The sequence below is a fragment of the Larus michahellis genome, chromosome 1, assembly GCF_964199755.1.
Source record: "Larus michahellis chromosome 1, bLarMic1.1, whole genome shotgun sequence".
Taxonomy (NCBI): domain Eukaryota; kingdom Metazoa; phylum Chordata; class Aves; order Charadriiformes; family Laridae; genus Larus; species Larus michahellis.
Window position 1 is genome coordinate 150,558,935 of NC_133896.1, and position 16,371 is coordinate 150,575,305.

General features: G+C 36.9%; 1 protein-coding gene across 2 annotated transcripts in view; it reads right to left on the reverse strand.

The window, feature by feature from the left end:
- Window positions 1-750: 750 nt before the first annotated feature.
- VWA3B (von Willebrand factor A domain containing 3B) overlaps window positions 751-16,371 on the reverse strand; it is a 74,673-nt gene continuing 59,052 nt past the window's right edge. The window contains exons 17-23 of one of the 2 annotated variants that reach the window (XM_074608417.1): window positions 14,526-14,646; window positions 13,584-13,708; window positions 12,347-12,484; window positions 11,645-11,742; window positions 7,674-7,915; window positions 2,249-2,386; window positions 751-1,819 (exon numbers count right to left, since the gene is read on the reverse strand). In XM_074608417.1, coding sequence (XP_074464518.1) covers window positions 1,731-1,819; window positions 2,249-2,386; window positions 7,674-7,915; window positions 11,645-11,742; window positions 12,347-12,484; window positions 13,584-13,708; window positions 14,526-14,646 — 951 coding nt within the window. In that variant the 3' untranslated portion in view covers window positions 751-1,730. The other variant, XM_074608427.1, reaches the window with a different exon arrangement.

The following is a 16,371-nucleotide window of genomic DNA, read 5'->3' on the forward strand; positions in this document are numbered from 1 at the left end:
GTCCACCCTGGCCTCAAGGGAGACCCTACCAGCTTTGCCATAAACTAAACGCGACCTTCCTGCGTCTGTAAAATAAAAACAGAATTTTTCACCCACTTCATTGTACTGCGAATCTACCTCACAAGGGCAAGATACTTGCAACACAGAAAGACCTTCGGTGGTAGCTGAGCATTTCATGGCGTTTGGGACATCTTCTATTCATTGCTCTGTTTCTTTTAGATATCAGGGCCAAAAAGTCAAGGTTCTCGCCATGCTACCATGGTTACGTTGTGCTAAATGAAATATTCAGAGCTCGGAAGAAGCGTGCTGCATGAAATAGAGATCCCTCAACTCAAAGAAGACACTTCCTCACTATTATTCCAAATGGACACAAACACATAGAAAGACCATGAGAGAAGCTGTGTGGTTCAACACCTGGGCTCCAGCCAACCCCAACTTAGAATAACCTTTCTTGAGCAGAGGAAATGTCTTCTGTATTTCTGTCCCACTCGTTTTGCCATGGATGGAAATTATTTCCCCCCGTATCTATGCAAAAGCCTCCCTTACAACATGCAGACACCTATGCGCAGTTGCAGAGATGTCCTTGGCTCATCATATCAGGCCCCTAGAGCCCCTGTGTACAGGCAGCACAGCAGCCCTCTCACCGCCATTTGAAATCTGCAGTAACGATGTTCCACTCTAGGCATCCAGAGGAGCCGGGATGGCCAGACACCGTCTTGTAAGGTGAAATTGTCTCTATGACTCTTTGTTTAATCATGCAGCAATCTTTAATATTTGCTAATTCATTCAGAAAGATATGTGGAACGTAACAATAATACAATATTAATCTAAGAATAGTCTTCATCTGAAAAAGAACATCTAAAAAGAGAAGAATCAAAGTGTGGAGGAGGTAATAAAGGAAAAAAAAAAAGGCTGAGACATTACTGCTACATCAATGCAGAAGAATATCCTAGCAGTCAGACCCAGTTATAAATGTGTCATTTATCTGAAACACAAAAAAGGTCTGTGATTAAATTGGCTACCATAAAAGCTGGAATTTACTGAATATAAATGTACCACTAGGTTACAATACATACATGTGTATACATTAATTGGCCACCTTCTGTTTCTATTTGGTTAAGCGTATCTTTTCAACTCCATTTTACTTCAAATGTAAAGATGAATACATACCTCTGCCTGGAAATTGCACAGGTATCAAAAGTCAAGCTTGCAAGAATCTTTAATGTCCATTCATGTTGATATGACAAAAATATTCAGGATCAGTCTTCACCTTCTTCAGAGAAAGCCCTAGACAACCATACAATTGTGTCACTACATCCACAAGTCATACTTTGGTTGAGGTGAGGATATTCAGTGCTAAACACGCTACCTCCTCCCCACTGTGTGTCATTTCACATGTCATGTCTTGGACAGTGAATATCACATTTATTAGATGTGAATCTTTATTTGGATATTTTATTTTTTTTTTACTGGGTTCAGTCACCTATCCATTATTTGGGAGCTAAGAGTAGAGATGCTCCTAAATGTGTCTAGATGTAATTCCTGTTTTCATTTATAATGCCATAACACTGAAGCAACTTCTCCGCCGTCAGAGTAGCACTGGCTTCATATCAAATGTCACAGAGAAGAATTCAGCCCGTGGTCTAACCCTGTGTTACCAAGAAGTTAGTCTTCAAGGGCAAAGCACCTCATCTGTGTTCCCATGGGACAGTCCCCATCAGTGGAAAAGCTTAGGACGGATACGTATAAAAGTCAGCACCAGTGGAAAACTGGGTAGGCTCCCTGCAGCAGGTCTTCCCAGATGCCTTACAGATGGAGTCTGTGAAAAAGGAGTTTTGGGAAAAGGCATTTTGTAAGGAAGACCCACAGTTAATAAATCAAATAGGTCTATTGCAAACAAAGGATACTCAAACAAATACAATTTTCCATTCTCTCTTCTAATATTGATACTTTTCAGCAGCACAACTGAACCTCTGACACTGTTTCTCTTTCATACCTCCAAAGAAAGTCTGAGAAATCATAACTAATTTAGCATTAACTAGTCAGTTTATTTTTGATTCAAGGAATAAAATTTGAATTACAGGTGCTAAAAATATTTCCTATCTGCAGCCTCATCCAGTCCTCACTAACTCCTTCATCATGCACCCTTAACGTGGCTTCCTTTGCGCTGCGCCGTGCTGCTGAGGCTGTCTTGCCAATCCCTGCTGTTCCATGTTGACTCTAATAATTCTGGTGATGTTGCTTTTACCAGGCTCTGGAGACTTTCCTACAGCTAGACTGTGCAAGCAACAGGGATGCTCTGGTAAGCTGGGAGTTGAAGCGCTCAGCGACTGCAGAGTTTGACGCCTTGATGAACAGCAGATTGATGAAATGGAGAACGAAGATGCTAGGAGAGAAGAGATACTCTTCAGTGAGAGAAAAAACTGACCCACCATGAGCTTGGATGTAACAGTTCAACACCTCCCCAACACACACTCTGAGATTTATCATGGAACAAATGATTCCATGGCCATGGTCACAGAGCAATAGTCGTGTAAAGAGGCTTTTCAGTGCTTTCGTTTTTGCTTTCATCCTCACAAGTTCAAACCAGTCTGCTTTTTAAGTACTACGGTTTTCTAAGCTTGTAGCTGTTGTTATTCACATGCCAACCTTTGTTCTTACCCTTCCTCAGGAATAATCTTCTGGACATTGCTGGGGACAGGATCCAGGCCACATGGACCTTTGCCTGACCCGGTACAGCCATGCTTATCTTCTCCGGTTTGCTATTAACAATACCGTGTCAATGAAAAGTCACTTTTTACAATCATATCAAATGACACCACTAGGCACCCTTCTGGCACAAGACGATGACAATCATAATGAATGCATGTCAAAAGACCAGAAGCTGATGGAAAAAATGGAAGAGAATAAAATAGGATGAAACAAAGTAAACAAAATCGTTTACTCTATTTTGCTTCATATATTTCTTTAGGGGGGATTTGGGGGTTTTAAATGATCGTATAAGAAACAGTTGTGTAGTAGAAAACAAAACTGTGGGAGGCATCTGAAGAATAAAGATATGATATCAGGATGGGGAAGCAACAGCACAGATTGCGTACATAGACAGTACAAGATTTGAGCATGATTAGTTTTAGGGATGCCAATCATCCATAGCTACCACTGAAAATCCTGAAGCTGAGGGTTTACAAATCAAAAGCGTGCCTCTGAAATTTGTCTCACACATGCACAACATCAGCACTTAGATGCACAAAAGGAACATTATGATTCTTCTTGGGCAACCTAAGAGACAGGAATCTGGAGTTCACCTGTGTGAGGGGTCAGGAAATTTCTTGACTGTATCCTATAAGCTGACACTATCTGTCTGCAGTACGAAAACATTGCTGGACTGAAATATTGAAAGGGATTGTGGTCACTGCTACCTTGAATAAAATGAAAAATGCACTGTTAAATGAATGTTCCCAATCACGCACAATTCACAAACTGTTTATTTTCTTTATCCAGTGCACGTGCCCTCTGTGTACCTTCACAAGATTTTGAAAGAAACCATTCCGGTCTTGCTCCCAGAATCTGGACAGAATTGCCTTTCCTCTCCACCCTCAGATACCCCAGCATACGCCTTCTTCACCAATGGAACTGCACTTTCTTCCCTTGCACATCTCCATGTTTCATTCTTTATGGGGAAAGAGATGGAAAGTTTAACACACTTTCCTCTTTCAGCAAGTGGAAACCCTGACAGAATACAGAGTTGTTTAGGCCAAGTTGTAACATGCTATCAACAGAAAAACAAAAGCTAAATCTGGAGGCTGTTGGGGAGCCCTTAACAGCACACAGCTGCAGTAAGTAACAGATGCAAGCATAGCTGAATTGACATCAACTGCTTATTAAACAAGCCATGACCAACAGATGGGAACACTGCTTTATTGTGATAGCCTTCTCCAAACGCTGAATGAACTAACTGGAAAATGAGATTGGAAAACAAGTGGGTGCTAAAAATGTGAAATCCTACTGTGGGAAATCCAGCCAAACCACTAGACTGCCAGGTGCCACAGCTGTTACACTCTTGAACCCAATTCAGAGGAACTAGATTTTCCACAGAAAAGGATAGAAAATGATCATTTTCAAGGTCTCCCACCTACGTCCCATTGGCAGTTACAGTAATTATCAGTGTAATTGCTTCAAGTCACATCTCATTAAAAATTAAAAAGGAGACTTGGGCTCTGTCAGCTGTGATTTGCTAATGCATCAGGCAATGCAGTCTGTCAACGTGTATCATACCTGTACTTCACTCTGAATTTTTTTCTGATTTAGTTTTTCACTAGATCACTATTTTGGAAAATCAGCAGGGAAATCATGTGAAATGAACATTGATTTTAGGTATTACAGAACAGAGAGAAGACTACAGAGACAAGGAGAAGAATCTTTCTATAGAAACAAATACATGGTTTTTAAAGTATCTATAAAAACAATTATTGCAATAACCAATGATGGAGTTAAGTATTTATGATCTTGTTCAATGAAATAGTATTCTTCAAGTTACCTAGACAAAGAATCATTAGCCCACTAATAGTCAATGGAAATTTGCCAGGACTTCATTCACTCTCTTATAAACACACAGAGCTAATGAACACAATAAGAGCAGCAAGCATACACTTTAAGATACTAACGTGTTAAATATAATAGTTCTGGAATAAATAAGACAAAAATACACATCAAAACATAATGAAGCTAATACACACTAAATAGCTAATACAATTACGTAATCTTTATTCACTTCTGTTAACATTGTTTCCCTGAGTGGGAACAACAGGAATGGGTTCTTGATTCCTCCTAACAATCAGCAATATTTTAGCTGAGCAGAAACCAAACCACAAATGTTCCAAAAAGCTCCATTATTTCATATAGGACCCACAGCTCTGTGGAAACATAAGGCCTCACAAAAATACATGACTTCGTCATCCATGTAACTGAATCCACATTATCTTGGGGAGCACAAAAATCCATCCCTATATTGGGCAATGCTCATTCAAGTTCAGGAGGACTGACTTCCTCATATAACAGATGACTGTACAGATGAAGTCAGCAGAACTGTAGGAAGAAGTGCTGATTAACACATGGAGTAGTTACAAAACACAGCCAATCAGATTATTAAAAAAATATATAATTATCTGGAGAGTTCATAAGAGGTGACAAGACAAACCTTTGGAAAGGAAATGTGGGAACTGCTGATGGCACTGAATGCTTTTAACACATTACACATATACTAACATTCACATAAAACTATTGTGTATAAACATGAAGAAAAAGCCTTTACTTCAGGCAAATAGATCAGGACTATTGATCTTTTTTGAAAGTTAGAAGATATCCAAATTATTCAGAAATTAGATACTACAAGGAAAAGAATATGTGAGAAGATTATGCAACTTTCAGATAAATCAGTTCCCAGTTTAACAAGCTGCTTTTAGAAATCTTGAAAAAATAAGTATAACCTAGTTACTGTGAAAGGTATTTAGCTACCAAAGTTATTAGCTTTAGGTATTAATGGTATTTACAGGTATTCAAAACATTTCTTTGAGATGCTGACTCTATTTTAAAAACATCGGCCTTTGTTGTAAATCCTCAAGAAGTATTGAAAACAACTACTAGGAAAATCAAGTAAGGGATCACTCTGATGAACATTTGTGTGTCTAGCATATGAAGGGCAACAATTGAAATTTCAGGGTCATATAGGTGCCTGAAGATGAAAATAGGGTGTTTCAGCTCATAAGTACTGTTGCTCCTGACTTGAACATCCCGCCTTCTTTGAGCATTATGAAAATTCCTTGAAGGGAAAGTGCATTGCTAGATACCTAAGATTTTTAGTATCTGGTTCACAGAGACTAACCGAACAATTCATTAGCTCAGTACAGCTTTCCAACACCTCACCCATGTTACTCAACACTTACTTATATCGATATAATTAAATATGACCACTTCTGAGGGTAAGTGTTAATCTGTATAGGTGAATCTCACAAACCTGGTCCTCAGCACATATTGGACTGCCAGGCGGTAACTGTAAGCTAATAGTCCATACTAGACCTGAACCTTGGGCAGAAGGAAAAAACAATGCCAGGCAAATTCGTCTTCTTTATTCTCTTCACTCCTTAAAATTATATCCAGTATTAACATCATTAAAATAGGGGTGTATGTCAGGGATCGAGTAACACATTTGAAATAATTTACAAAATTATATACGCAAAATGCTATGAAATCGTTAGCGTAGTTTGAAAATGGGACAAATGTCTACACCCAAAGAGGATAAATACACAGTCATGTACAGAGATTGGATAAAGAGTTATCTGATGAAACTCTGTGAGAATGACCATACAGTCTTATTTAATATCTTCATCAGCTCTCTGACTTTCCCCTTTCTGATAAAACACAGAAGGATATGTAAATAAAAATACATTTAAGCTAAAAAAAGCCACGTCCAACGTCAATGGTGTCATCAGAAGAGGACAGTGTACCCTCTTTAGTATGTTTGACCTGCATACCACCTTGAAGTCTTGTTAGAATCTTGACAGAGTACTCTTGGGATTACTTGGCAAAGCTAGGCAGGATTCAAGTGCTAGATAGCCACTGCTCTCATTTAATATTTCCTTCAACCTTCATGGAATCAGTAACAGGACTTGCTGGTCACAATAGCAGTATTTCACATTTACTCAGCATCTGCATCTCAAGATGTCCAAGAGGGAGGAGTCTGTGATAACTGAGCATTTCCAGTGAAGTAGCTCCACCTGTGGAAACCATGGTCTCTCATACAGCTACAGGACAAGCCCAGCACCTCTGTTCTCATATAATTCTGACCCAGCCACTCCTAAAACGCAGTGGCACCATAATACCCATTATAAGCAATGTTAATGGAATTTGCAGACAATCTTTAACAGATGAGTGAGAACACAGAAGGAAAGTTTAGAGGAGTCAAATCAAGTTGATTGACAACATGATGATTGAGTGAATCTATAATCCACTACTTCTGGAAGTAAATAATTAATGCGGATGTTGAGAACATACTTAAAATAGTACAAGGAGGTACAACTAATAGGTATGGATAAAAATCCTGTTATCTTTCCACTGACAGTAGGATCTTTAAAATTAAGAGCTGAATATGGCATGTAATGGCATACCTACACTAGCCCAGGTATCTACTGCAGAGTGACAGGGAGTATAGATACTGATGTCAGCTTTAAATGAGCTAGCTCAGACACTAAAAGCACTTCAACCTCTGAAGCATTGAGCTCTATATGCAATAATTTAATGCCTGCAATATAGACATACCTTTAATCTAACAAGTGACAAACAGTAGGGGGACTGGAATATATACTCTGCTTACTAGCAGGTGCTAAGGTTGGTGTTACCACATCTTTATTGCTACTACAAATGTCAGGCAAATTAAGACAGCATATGCTGGAGCATGCTTTATTCAGTTCTTCCCCTTACTGTGGAAACACATGCTGAGAATGATCAGCGTGAAGAATGGTTTCCAAAGGAGGTGAAAGAACCCCATCACAAAGGACATGGGAAAGCACCCAGAAAAGATCATGCAGAACCCTGCTTCCTTGTGTGGGGATAAACTAAAGGACCGTCAGATCTGTTTAGTGCCTAATATTTATGATTTTCCAGAGCTACTTCTTTACCTGCAAATTCTTCTTCATTGCTGGGCAGTGAATTTCTTTCTCTCTGTTTTACTTCCCTTCTGGAGACAAACAAAACATCATCAGAGTCCAACATCTTCTCCCTGGGATGTCTTTTGTCTTCGGCTCTCCTCCTCTTTTTCTTTTTTCCCCTGTCTTCTTTCACAATAGTTTTCTTTGCTTCTTCTCTTTCTTCATCTTCCACAGATGAGTGAGGATAGGGCTCTGTGGTCTCTCTGTCCGGGCTAGAAAATCAGAGAAGGAAATTCACTAAGCTAAAAGCGCACATTTTAAATCCTTTTTTACATGACATAGATCTCACCTTTTCCCACATCTCACAGTACTAACAAGAGAAAGACTTAGCACACTCTTGACCATTTGACAGGGCTATAAATGTCTTACAATTCAGTTTCCCTTTTATTTATAAAATAAGTAAAGAATAGCCTAAAACACAGCATGCATAGTTTTGCTCTCTTATTTCTGTAGATACTGTATATCTTGCTAGCCTATTGCATACAATGTTTCCTCTGTAAAAAATTCTGATAGTATTCCTGTTAATCTCAATTCTAATATGATTCAGCAAGAACTCATACCCTTGGTATCCTTCATAGACAGTCCGTCCCCAGCCCACTCTTAAGATTTCTAAAATATGCAGAACAGTTATGAAGCTAAACACAGTTACAGATGTCTCCTTTCACTGCATTAAACCCCAAATTATCAGAAGTGCTTTGGTAACTAAAATTGAAACAAATATTTAGGCACACAGCTTTACTGACACCAAACAAGAGAAAGGCTCCTGAGTACCTTTGCGGCTCTGGCCCCTAGTTCTGTCTAGCTCTTATGACTCCAAAAGGATTTGAGCAATAATTGCCTTTTATGGTGTGGACCCAGAGCATGTAGTGTTTTACTTTGGATATGGAATTTGTTAGTTACATTTGCAGACTGATTGTTCTGACATAATTCTTTCTTTCCACTGTGATGGTAGGAAAACACCCCAAACAGATGTTAGCATCTGTTATTAAAATGATGAAAGCTATACAGTATCTCTAAAGAGTAGTGGATTAAGCAGGACTCCTAGTACATACCACATAAACATCAAAAGACAATCCCAAAGAAGCCAGAGCTGAAGATTTAGCCAAGGTATTGTAACACAACATCTGTGCGCACTGCGGACTCCCTGTCAAGGGACCCTGGGCTATCCCTTTTATTTTTTTAGTCCCTTATTTCTATAGGACTTAGAAACTCAAAAAGATACAATCTTTGTGTGCTAATATTGTATTGCATTCAAACTTTTTGTTTCCTTTCTGATTAAATCATGCTTCTATTTTGTTTCTATCAACAATGTCAGCATGTTCTCATTAGATCTGTGCGCACCCATGAGCAATGTGCTGCACTGTTCCCCTCTAAGTATGACATGGAAGGTAGGTATCTATTTTAGAATATACTTCCATTTCCCCTGGAAGGTAGGAGCTCTACTGGAAACTCCAACTCAATCTGGGCTCGAGCACTGCCATCACATTGCTAATATTCATAACCGATTAACATGTCACTAATGAAACACAGTTGTTTGATGGCTTTGAATGTACATCTCCTCACAAAGGTAAAACAATCATTCAACACGGCATAGTGGTTACACAAAGAAACAAACAAAAAGTAAAATTGTGGCCAGTGCCAGCTTTCTATGATGCAGCCACTGAGTTAACGTAGTCAATGCCCAGAAGAGGACATTATGTATGTTTATGCGATACTAAAGTGACATGTTAAGCAGCAAGAAAGGAATGAGATTTCACTTTACAAGTATGTGGCTTTACAGAGAATTCAAAACCTCGCTGAAAACGTTACAAGCAAAAGACGAACATTCTGATTTACTAAGTGTATTGTAAGGGACTGTCTACTCAAATCTTACAAAGCCATTTACTGCAGAGAGTTATAGATCCAAGAAGTAGGAAACTTAAAAGACTCTTAAGTAGAAAAGCTCTCTGTAGTACCAGGCTTCTATTGTTAATTCTTGGAAAAGAAAAAACTCAGCAGAACCAGATACTATACGTAATGTGTATAAAGATTAAGAAAAATATATTGCAGTAGATTACAAAGTTGTGACTGTGAAAAAAAGGTGCTGTGATTCTGGCAGCAGAATTGTGGAACAGTACGGATCAGTAGTGACCACTGAGGTTTTTATTGGTACACCAATGCACTTCATCTGGGTACCTGGGGATTAGGTCTATGTTGCCTGTATGCTAAAAATTGCTATTTATGTAATTTATCCAATGCCAACAGAGGACCCTGGGAATCCCAAAGGCTCAAATCTGTGTAGTTCAGGGCTGTAAGTGGGTATCTAAGTTAAGAGAGTCTCAGTTTTAGATGCTCAGCTCTCTCTGTCGTTTCTTATTAGCCTTTACACATTTCACTGCACTCTGTGCTATAAATCTCAGCATTCAATATACATCCATGGAGCCAAAGAACCTAAATTCCACTCTCAGAGCTGCCAAATGCTCAGATGTTACTGCTCTGAGTCCCACGATGTCCCTTTGTGTATCTGGGCCTTGGTGTCTTTAAAACACTAGCAATCAGATGTAAGTAACAGCATTTGAAATACCATTGTTTGGAGGCACTTCTCATGTTCCTTTAATGAGGGTAATTTTAGGGCACTCTGAATAGTGCTATTTCAAAAATAGAGACATTTTGCAGTAAAAATATAGTCATTTCAAATATGGTGGTTTGTTTCTAAAAATCTACAACTGCTACAAGAAAAAACAGAAACGATGTAGTGAAAACTTCAGACCTTAAAAGAAGTGTAAGACATTGGTCTCAAATCATTATGCTTGCAAAATTTATGCTCTATTCCGGGCCACGTTTGAAATTGTTTTAGTTTGGTTTAAAGGGGATAAAATGAATGCCTTAACTAAGATTCCATTATTTTGTGCTGTGGCAGCAATATTCTTTGGAATATTTTATTTAGATTTCATTAATTTAATTAAATCATCTGCTATACAACCTGGCCAGTGCACTTACAACCAAATCTGTGTTTACTAGCTGGAAACACTATATAGAAATTCACAATTAATATGACTTGAATATGCAGTTTCATCCAGGGCTCTGCCAAATTTGATATCACTTCATCTAAAATTTAGATCTAATGAGTACATTTATTTTTCATTTGCAAAAATTTAGTGCATTCATTTTAATCAGTTTTCCAAAGAATTCTTCTGTTTGCTAGTGAATAACTCAATTTTCTCATCATTTTACATAACAATGGCAAGTCAGCTTGCCAATAAAGTCTGTTTGGAGAATGAATATTAAATTTGATATTAAAATACCCAGTCATTAAACAAAGCATGTAGAATAGAAGCCACTCTTATTGCTTATGCGTTTAGTCACATCTTTTCTTAATAAGGTACTTCATTTAGAATATAATTCAACTCAGTGGAAGGGAAAGACTTCCACTGATTTTTGCTGGAACTCAGCTCAATTATATACCTGCCTCTTTTCAAGTGGTTGTGTGCATTAAGTAGGAAACCATGGTCTTCAGGTTTACTTTTCGGTGAAAAGAGGCTATCATCATGTAGGTGATCTGGCCTGGAAAAAGGCATTGATGTATTTCCAGACTTGGAATTCTGCTCAGTTAAGTGGGGGTATCCATTTGTTTATGTGCTGTGGCTGCAAACTGGCAGAAGAGCAAATTTCAAACTGTGCTGGAATCACTACTAGAAAATGCGTGGCAAACAGGGCTTGAATCAGTGTTGCATTTTTCCAAAATGAAAACAGGGCAATAAATTGACAGATAATAAAATGGTAGGACAGACCATTAATGCTCTTCTGATTGACATGCTTGTGGCTCAAATCCCTTGGTTGCATGTGTAGAGCAAGTCAGTTCACAACAACTAGAGTACTACACATCAAAATCTGACAGCGTACTGCAGCATTTAGGATTCACATAAAATAACTTTTATATTTTTAGGTTCAAGCATACTCACGTCATATGATCCACCATCTGCACCATTTTTATGTACCGACAGGAAAAGGCATACTTTATTTGGCTGATTTTAATAAGCCCACTTCTTACACATTGTTCCTGCAATAACAAAATCAACATCCATCTAATTTAAATCTAAATCTCAGAAACAATGAAGATACATACGTATAAAAAGTCAACTGTTTTAATGTAACTCTAATCTACCTCTAAATATCAATGATAAAAGTTTCAAGTACAAAGTACATTTTCTTCATATGCGCTATGAAAAATGCAATAAAATTATCATAATGGCTTACAAACCAACAAACAAACACAATGAAATGAAATGAAATGAAGACTATATTGACTGCGATAAAACCCCCAACGTTTCTCATTTTAAGCAGCATGGATCTGGTATGGTTGGACTTGATGATCTCAAAGGTCCTTTCCAACCATGAAGATTCTATGATTGTGAAAGCCACCAAATGGATTACAGAGGAAAGAACAGTGTTTGATTTAAGAAGAAATTATCCCACAGAATTTCTTGGTTCATGTCTATTACATGAGCTCTTTATTGAGCCCTGAAATCTGATTTACTTTGGTTAGCTGGAGACAGGGGCTGGGACAGGGAGCCTATTAGCCTGGAAAATTATATCTGCTTCATCAGAAACAGAACAATGGTCATACCATTGCCAAATTGGTATCATCTTCTAGCTTTACTTACTTTCCTGTTGTTGAACATCAGAACTGTGTAGAGTTTATCACCCATTTCCACCCTCTTTGGCGTTGCTATGACAATGGCAGGCGCATAATATTCATTTCCTGTCTGTGTCCCAGTTCTGGCAAACACATAGTCTCCAACCTGCATACCAGAAAAGCATCAGTTTGCAAGAACTGTGCAACTTGTAAGTTTTACAAGACACAAAAGGTAAATATTAAGATATTTTTACATGAATCATCATTCTAACATGTTCCCATGCTTGAATATGGTTCTTTAAAAGAAAAGAACTTGGTCCTTGCATGGACTGCAATAACTCACAATTTCCACTGAATTCTGGCTCAACTAGCAAGTTGGACTGAATGAGGAAGCTATTAAAACTCTTCATTCCTTTGGACATTGCGCAAATTTATATGTTTTTAGTAAGTTTTTTAACCAACCTCGGGAATTTTAAAGAATTCCGTATGTAACTGACTTACACAAAATCATTTTAAAAATTGACACAGAAGTCACAATTTTCTATCAAATTCTGCAGGTCTTCTCTAGAATTGGATGCTCCCCTTACAGAATATCAGGAACTACCTGATCCGGATTTGCCTTCATTTCAAATGGAAAAAAAGGCATGCCTCTAGTTTTAAGGGTAACAAATCAGTTATAAAAATGCTTTTTGTATTCAAAACAGCTGTATCCATTCTTTACCCTTTCTGTATCTATCATCACTGTGTAAAATAAGAATTGTCTGAAAAAACAACTGTGATTACAGATAGCTGATAGATTTTAAATAAAAGCAGAAATGGAATAAGAATTAATTTTTTTTATTACTGTTATTTGCCTTAGTATAAGGTTATCTGCTGGATTTATAATATGCTATGAAAAACAAATGGTTATAACCTGCTATACATCACATTGTGTATAAAAGGCTCTCCTTGATTTGTAATCTATGTGCTAGGAAACAATCGTTTTGCTGGGAAATAGCACACCTTACTTCTATAGGTAGCCAAATACTCATGTTTTATACAGACTTCTAATAAACAAAGGAAGAGGATTACAATGAAAACAAAGCTACAAACAAATGAAAAATAACACGTTGGAAATAGTATGATATTACTATCACTAAAACCTTTTCTTTAAAATAAATGGATGTATTTAAAAGATTTTAAAAATCTATTCTTATTCCACATGTGACCAACTTAACAAAATTTAAAAAGAATATTTGCTGTCATAAAAAAATACAATTTTTCACCTGCAGATATGGGCATGGCATAGCACCTCCCACAGGTATAGCGAACATCACAGGTACAATCCAGTTCTCCCCATTGCTGAAGTCAACAAGTACACAGGTAGAACTGATATTTTTTATCACCGTTCCTAAAAAACAACACAATAAAATACTCCAATGATTTTTCTTTTACCTCTTGTGGATTTTTTTTTTAAATCCTATAGGCTGTCACACATCATTGAGGTAAAATGTGTCTCTAATATACATTCTTCATTTTCATTTAGCTAGGGCAAGCTGTGCTTGGGCAACAGAGAAATTTGTACCTAAAAAAATACAGTCTTAGTAACCATTCTTAATAATGCCATAAAAACAAAATGAAGAATCATTTTCACGCTTAAGTCTGAAATCTGTAAGCTGATCAGGTGGATGATTGTTGACATAATGAAACTATTACCACAGTTAAGAATATGTAATTTAAAAAAAAACCAAAAAAGTAGAAATAACACAAAAATACACACGCAAACACCGGGTTTTTTTTATGAATCAATAGAACACGATGTAACCTACTAATCATTCTGTCTCAAAACTCAACAAAAAGGCAGAAGCATTTAGTGAATTCTTTGAACACACGCAAAAGCTTGGCTTTTGCCAAACGCTCGACAGAAACATTTGAGGGAGACATCAAAGAGGGATAGGTTGATACTCTCAGATACTCAGTTACTTAAAAGGATTTCCTTCTGTACTCTTCTTATATAAATTTATCATTGCTTTCTCACTTAACAAAATGTATATCTTTTTATAAATGTATATATGTGCACACAAAAGATTTATATTAATTTTTCATTAATATGCACATGTAATATTAAATCTGTTTAAGTCAGAAGTAGCTAATTATGACCAAAACTAATGTTTTATCAGCATTAAGAAACTGTAAAAAATATTCGGAATGTGGACAAAGATATATACCTGGATAATAAAATCCCGTGACATCTGATCTTGCAATCACCTTTTGGCTCTTGTGAGTCACAAATACTTGGCCTTTTTGTGTTTTTTTAGACTTTGACTTCACAGTTTCTTCTTCAGGTCTCTGTAATTTGATACAATTATTTTTTCCACAACAACTAAGCCAGTCACCCTCAATCTATCCTTTAGAATGAATTAAAAATCAGGCAACGTAATATTATGACCTCTGCTGATAATTCACAGTAAACTGTAATTATTTTAAACATTCAGAATAGTTATAAACAGAGGAAGCTATGTTACAAGAAGTACTCATGGATAAGATAATCTAAGAGTTTTCACTGTAAAATCCTGTTTTACATGGTCATAACAATACCTATACTTTCAAGTGTCCAGGCAGAAATTTACCTTGATGAATTATGTCTCTGGCTGCCATTTTCCTAAAAAACATTTTACAAAGGTATAAAATTCATATTCAAGGATGAGGTAAGGAAAAATCAACTGATTTTGCAGAATAAGTGAAGATGCTATAAATGTCCATTTTGTACAGATAGATGGGTCTTCACAATAATCTTATTTTCATTAAAAGTACCTTACGTTATGGAATAACTGATTTAAAAAATCAAATACAGAACCAAAAATTTTTTTAAAAAAATCTTGAAGTGTCTAGAAAAACCTGTTTATTTACAAATTAAAAATTAAAATTGTCAGCAGTTTTAAAACAGCAAAATATTAAACCACATTTTCCAGAACCGCCACTGTCCATCATTCTGCCCTGCTAGTTTGGGTTCTTCAAACCCTAATTCTCCTCTTTGGGGCGCAACTGCCCAAACTACAGCTCTTTTAACATACCACAGCCACACATAACACTGGAGCTTACTGATGAATTGCTCATAAATAAGTCTGAGGGACCATGCACCAGATGGTGGGAATTGAAATACCAATGGGGCTGGCTATATGTGGACCAACTCAACTGCTCCTTGAAGCCAGTGACTGCAATTAGTAGTAATTGAATGAAGAATGCAAAAAGCATGATGGATCTCACACAACAACTGAGGCAGGGGGCTGTGGGAAACACAGTATGCGAAAAATAGTCAAAGACTGACAAATCACAAGTGGCTCTATGTAAAAATATACTGTCGGGCTTTCTGAGCTTCTGTGTACTTGATTTTAGATTCACCATATTCTTTTATCTTAAAGCCTTTCATATCTCACAGTAACATTTTATGGAGTCTCAGTGTTATTTGCCTTTAATGTAAATCGTGTTCCTGAATTTCCCCCCCCCTTTTTTTTTTACAAGAAAGAATTTCTTCCCATTCAGGGCATCTCTCTTAGAAGAAGTTTTGAGAGGATCAGAGTATTAATGTGTGTATGTAAAAATGTGAAAGAATACTTTATATTTTGCTTTCCTGAGAAAATTAAGAACACTGATGTTGTAAAAACATTTTCTTTCTAATATTGAAAAGTCCATAATCCCAGTACTTTTATAAGTACATTTTAATCATCCTCGAGAACAACACTATAATTTATATTTACTAAAACAATAAATTAATTCTTGAAAAAGTCTACATTTTCTCCATACTGCTCATAATAATGTTTCTAAATATAAATTATAAACAAGTGCAAAGTTAAATAAATCATTTTCCCCATTAATTTTTAACACATATATTTATTAGCCTACCGTGTAAACAATTTGCAAGCATCCATCTCTCATACAGTTCCTTTGAATCATAAACACACACAGCTTGAAATCTCAAACTTTTCCACAGATCTACACACTGTTCTGAAAAACAACCATAACTCACAGACTTCTAAAAACCCCTGCTTGCTAGGGTGTGTGTGACTCGCTTCC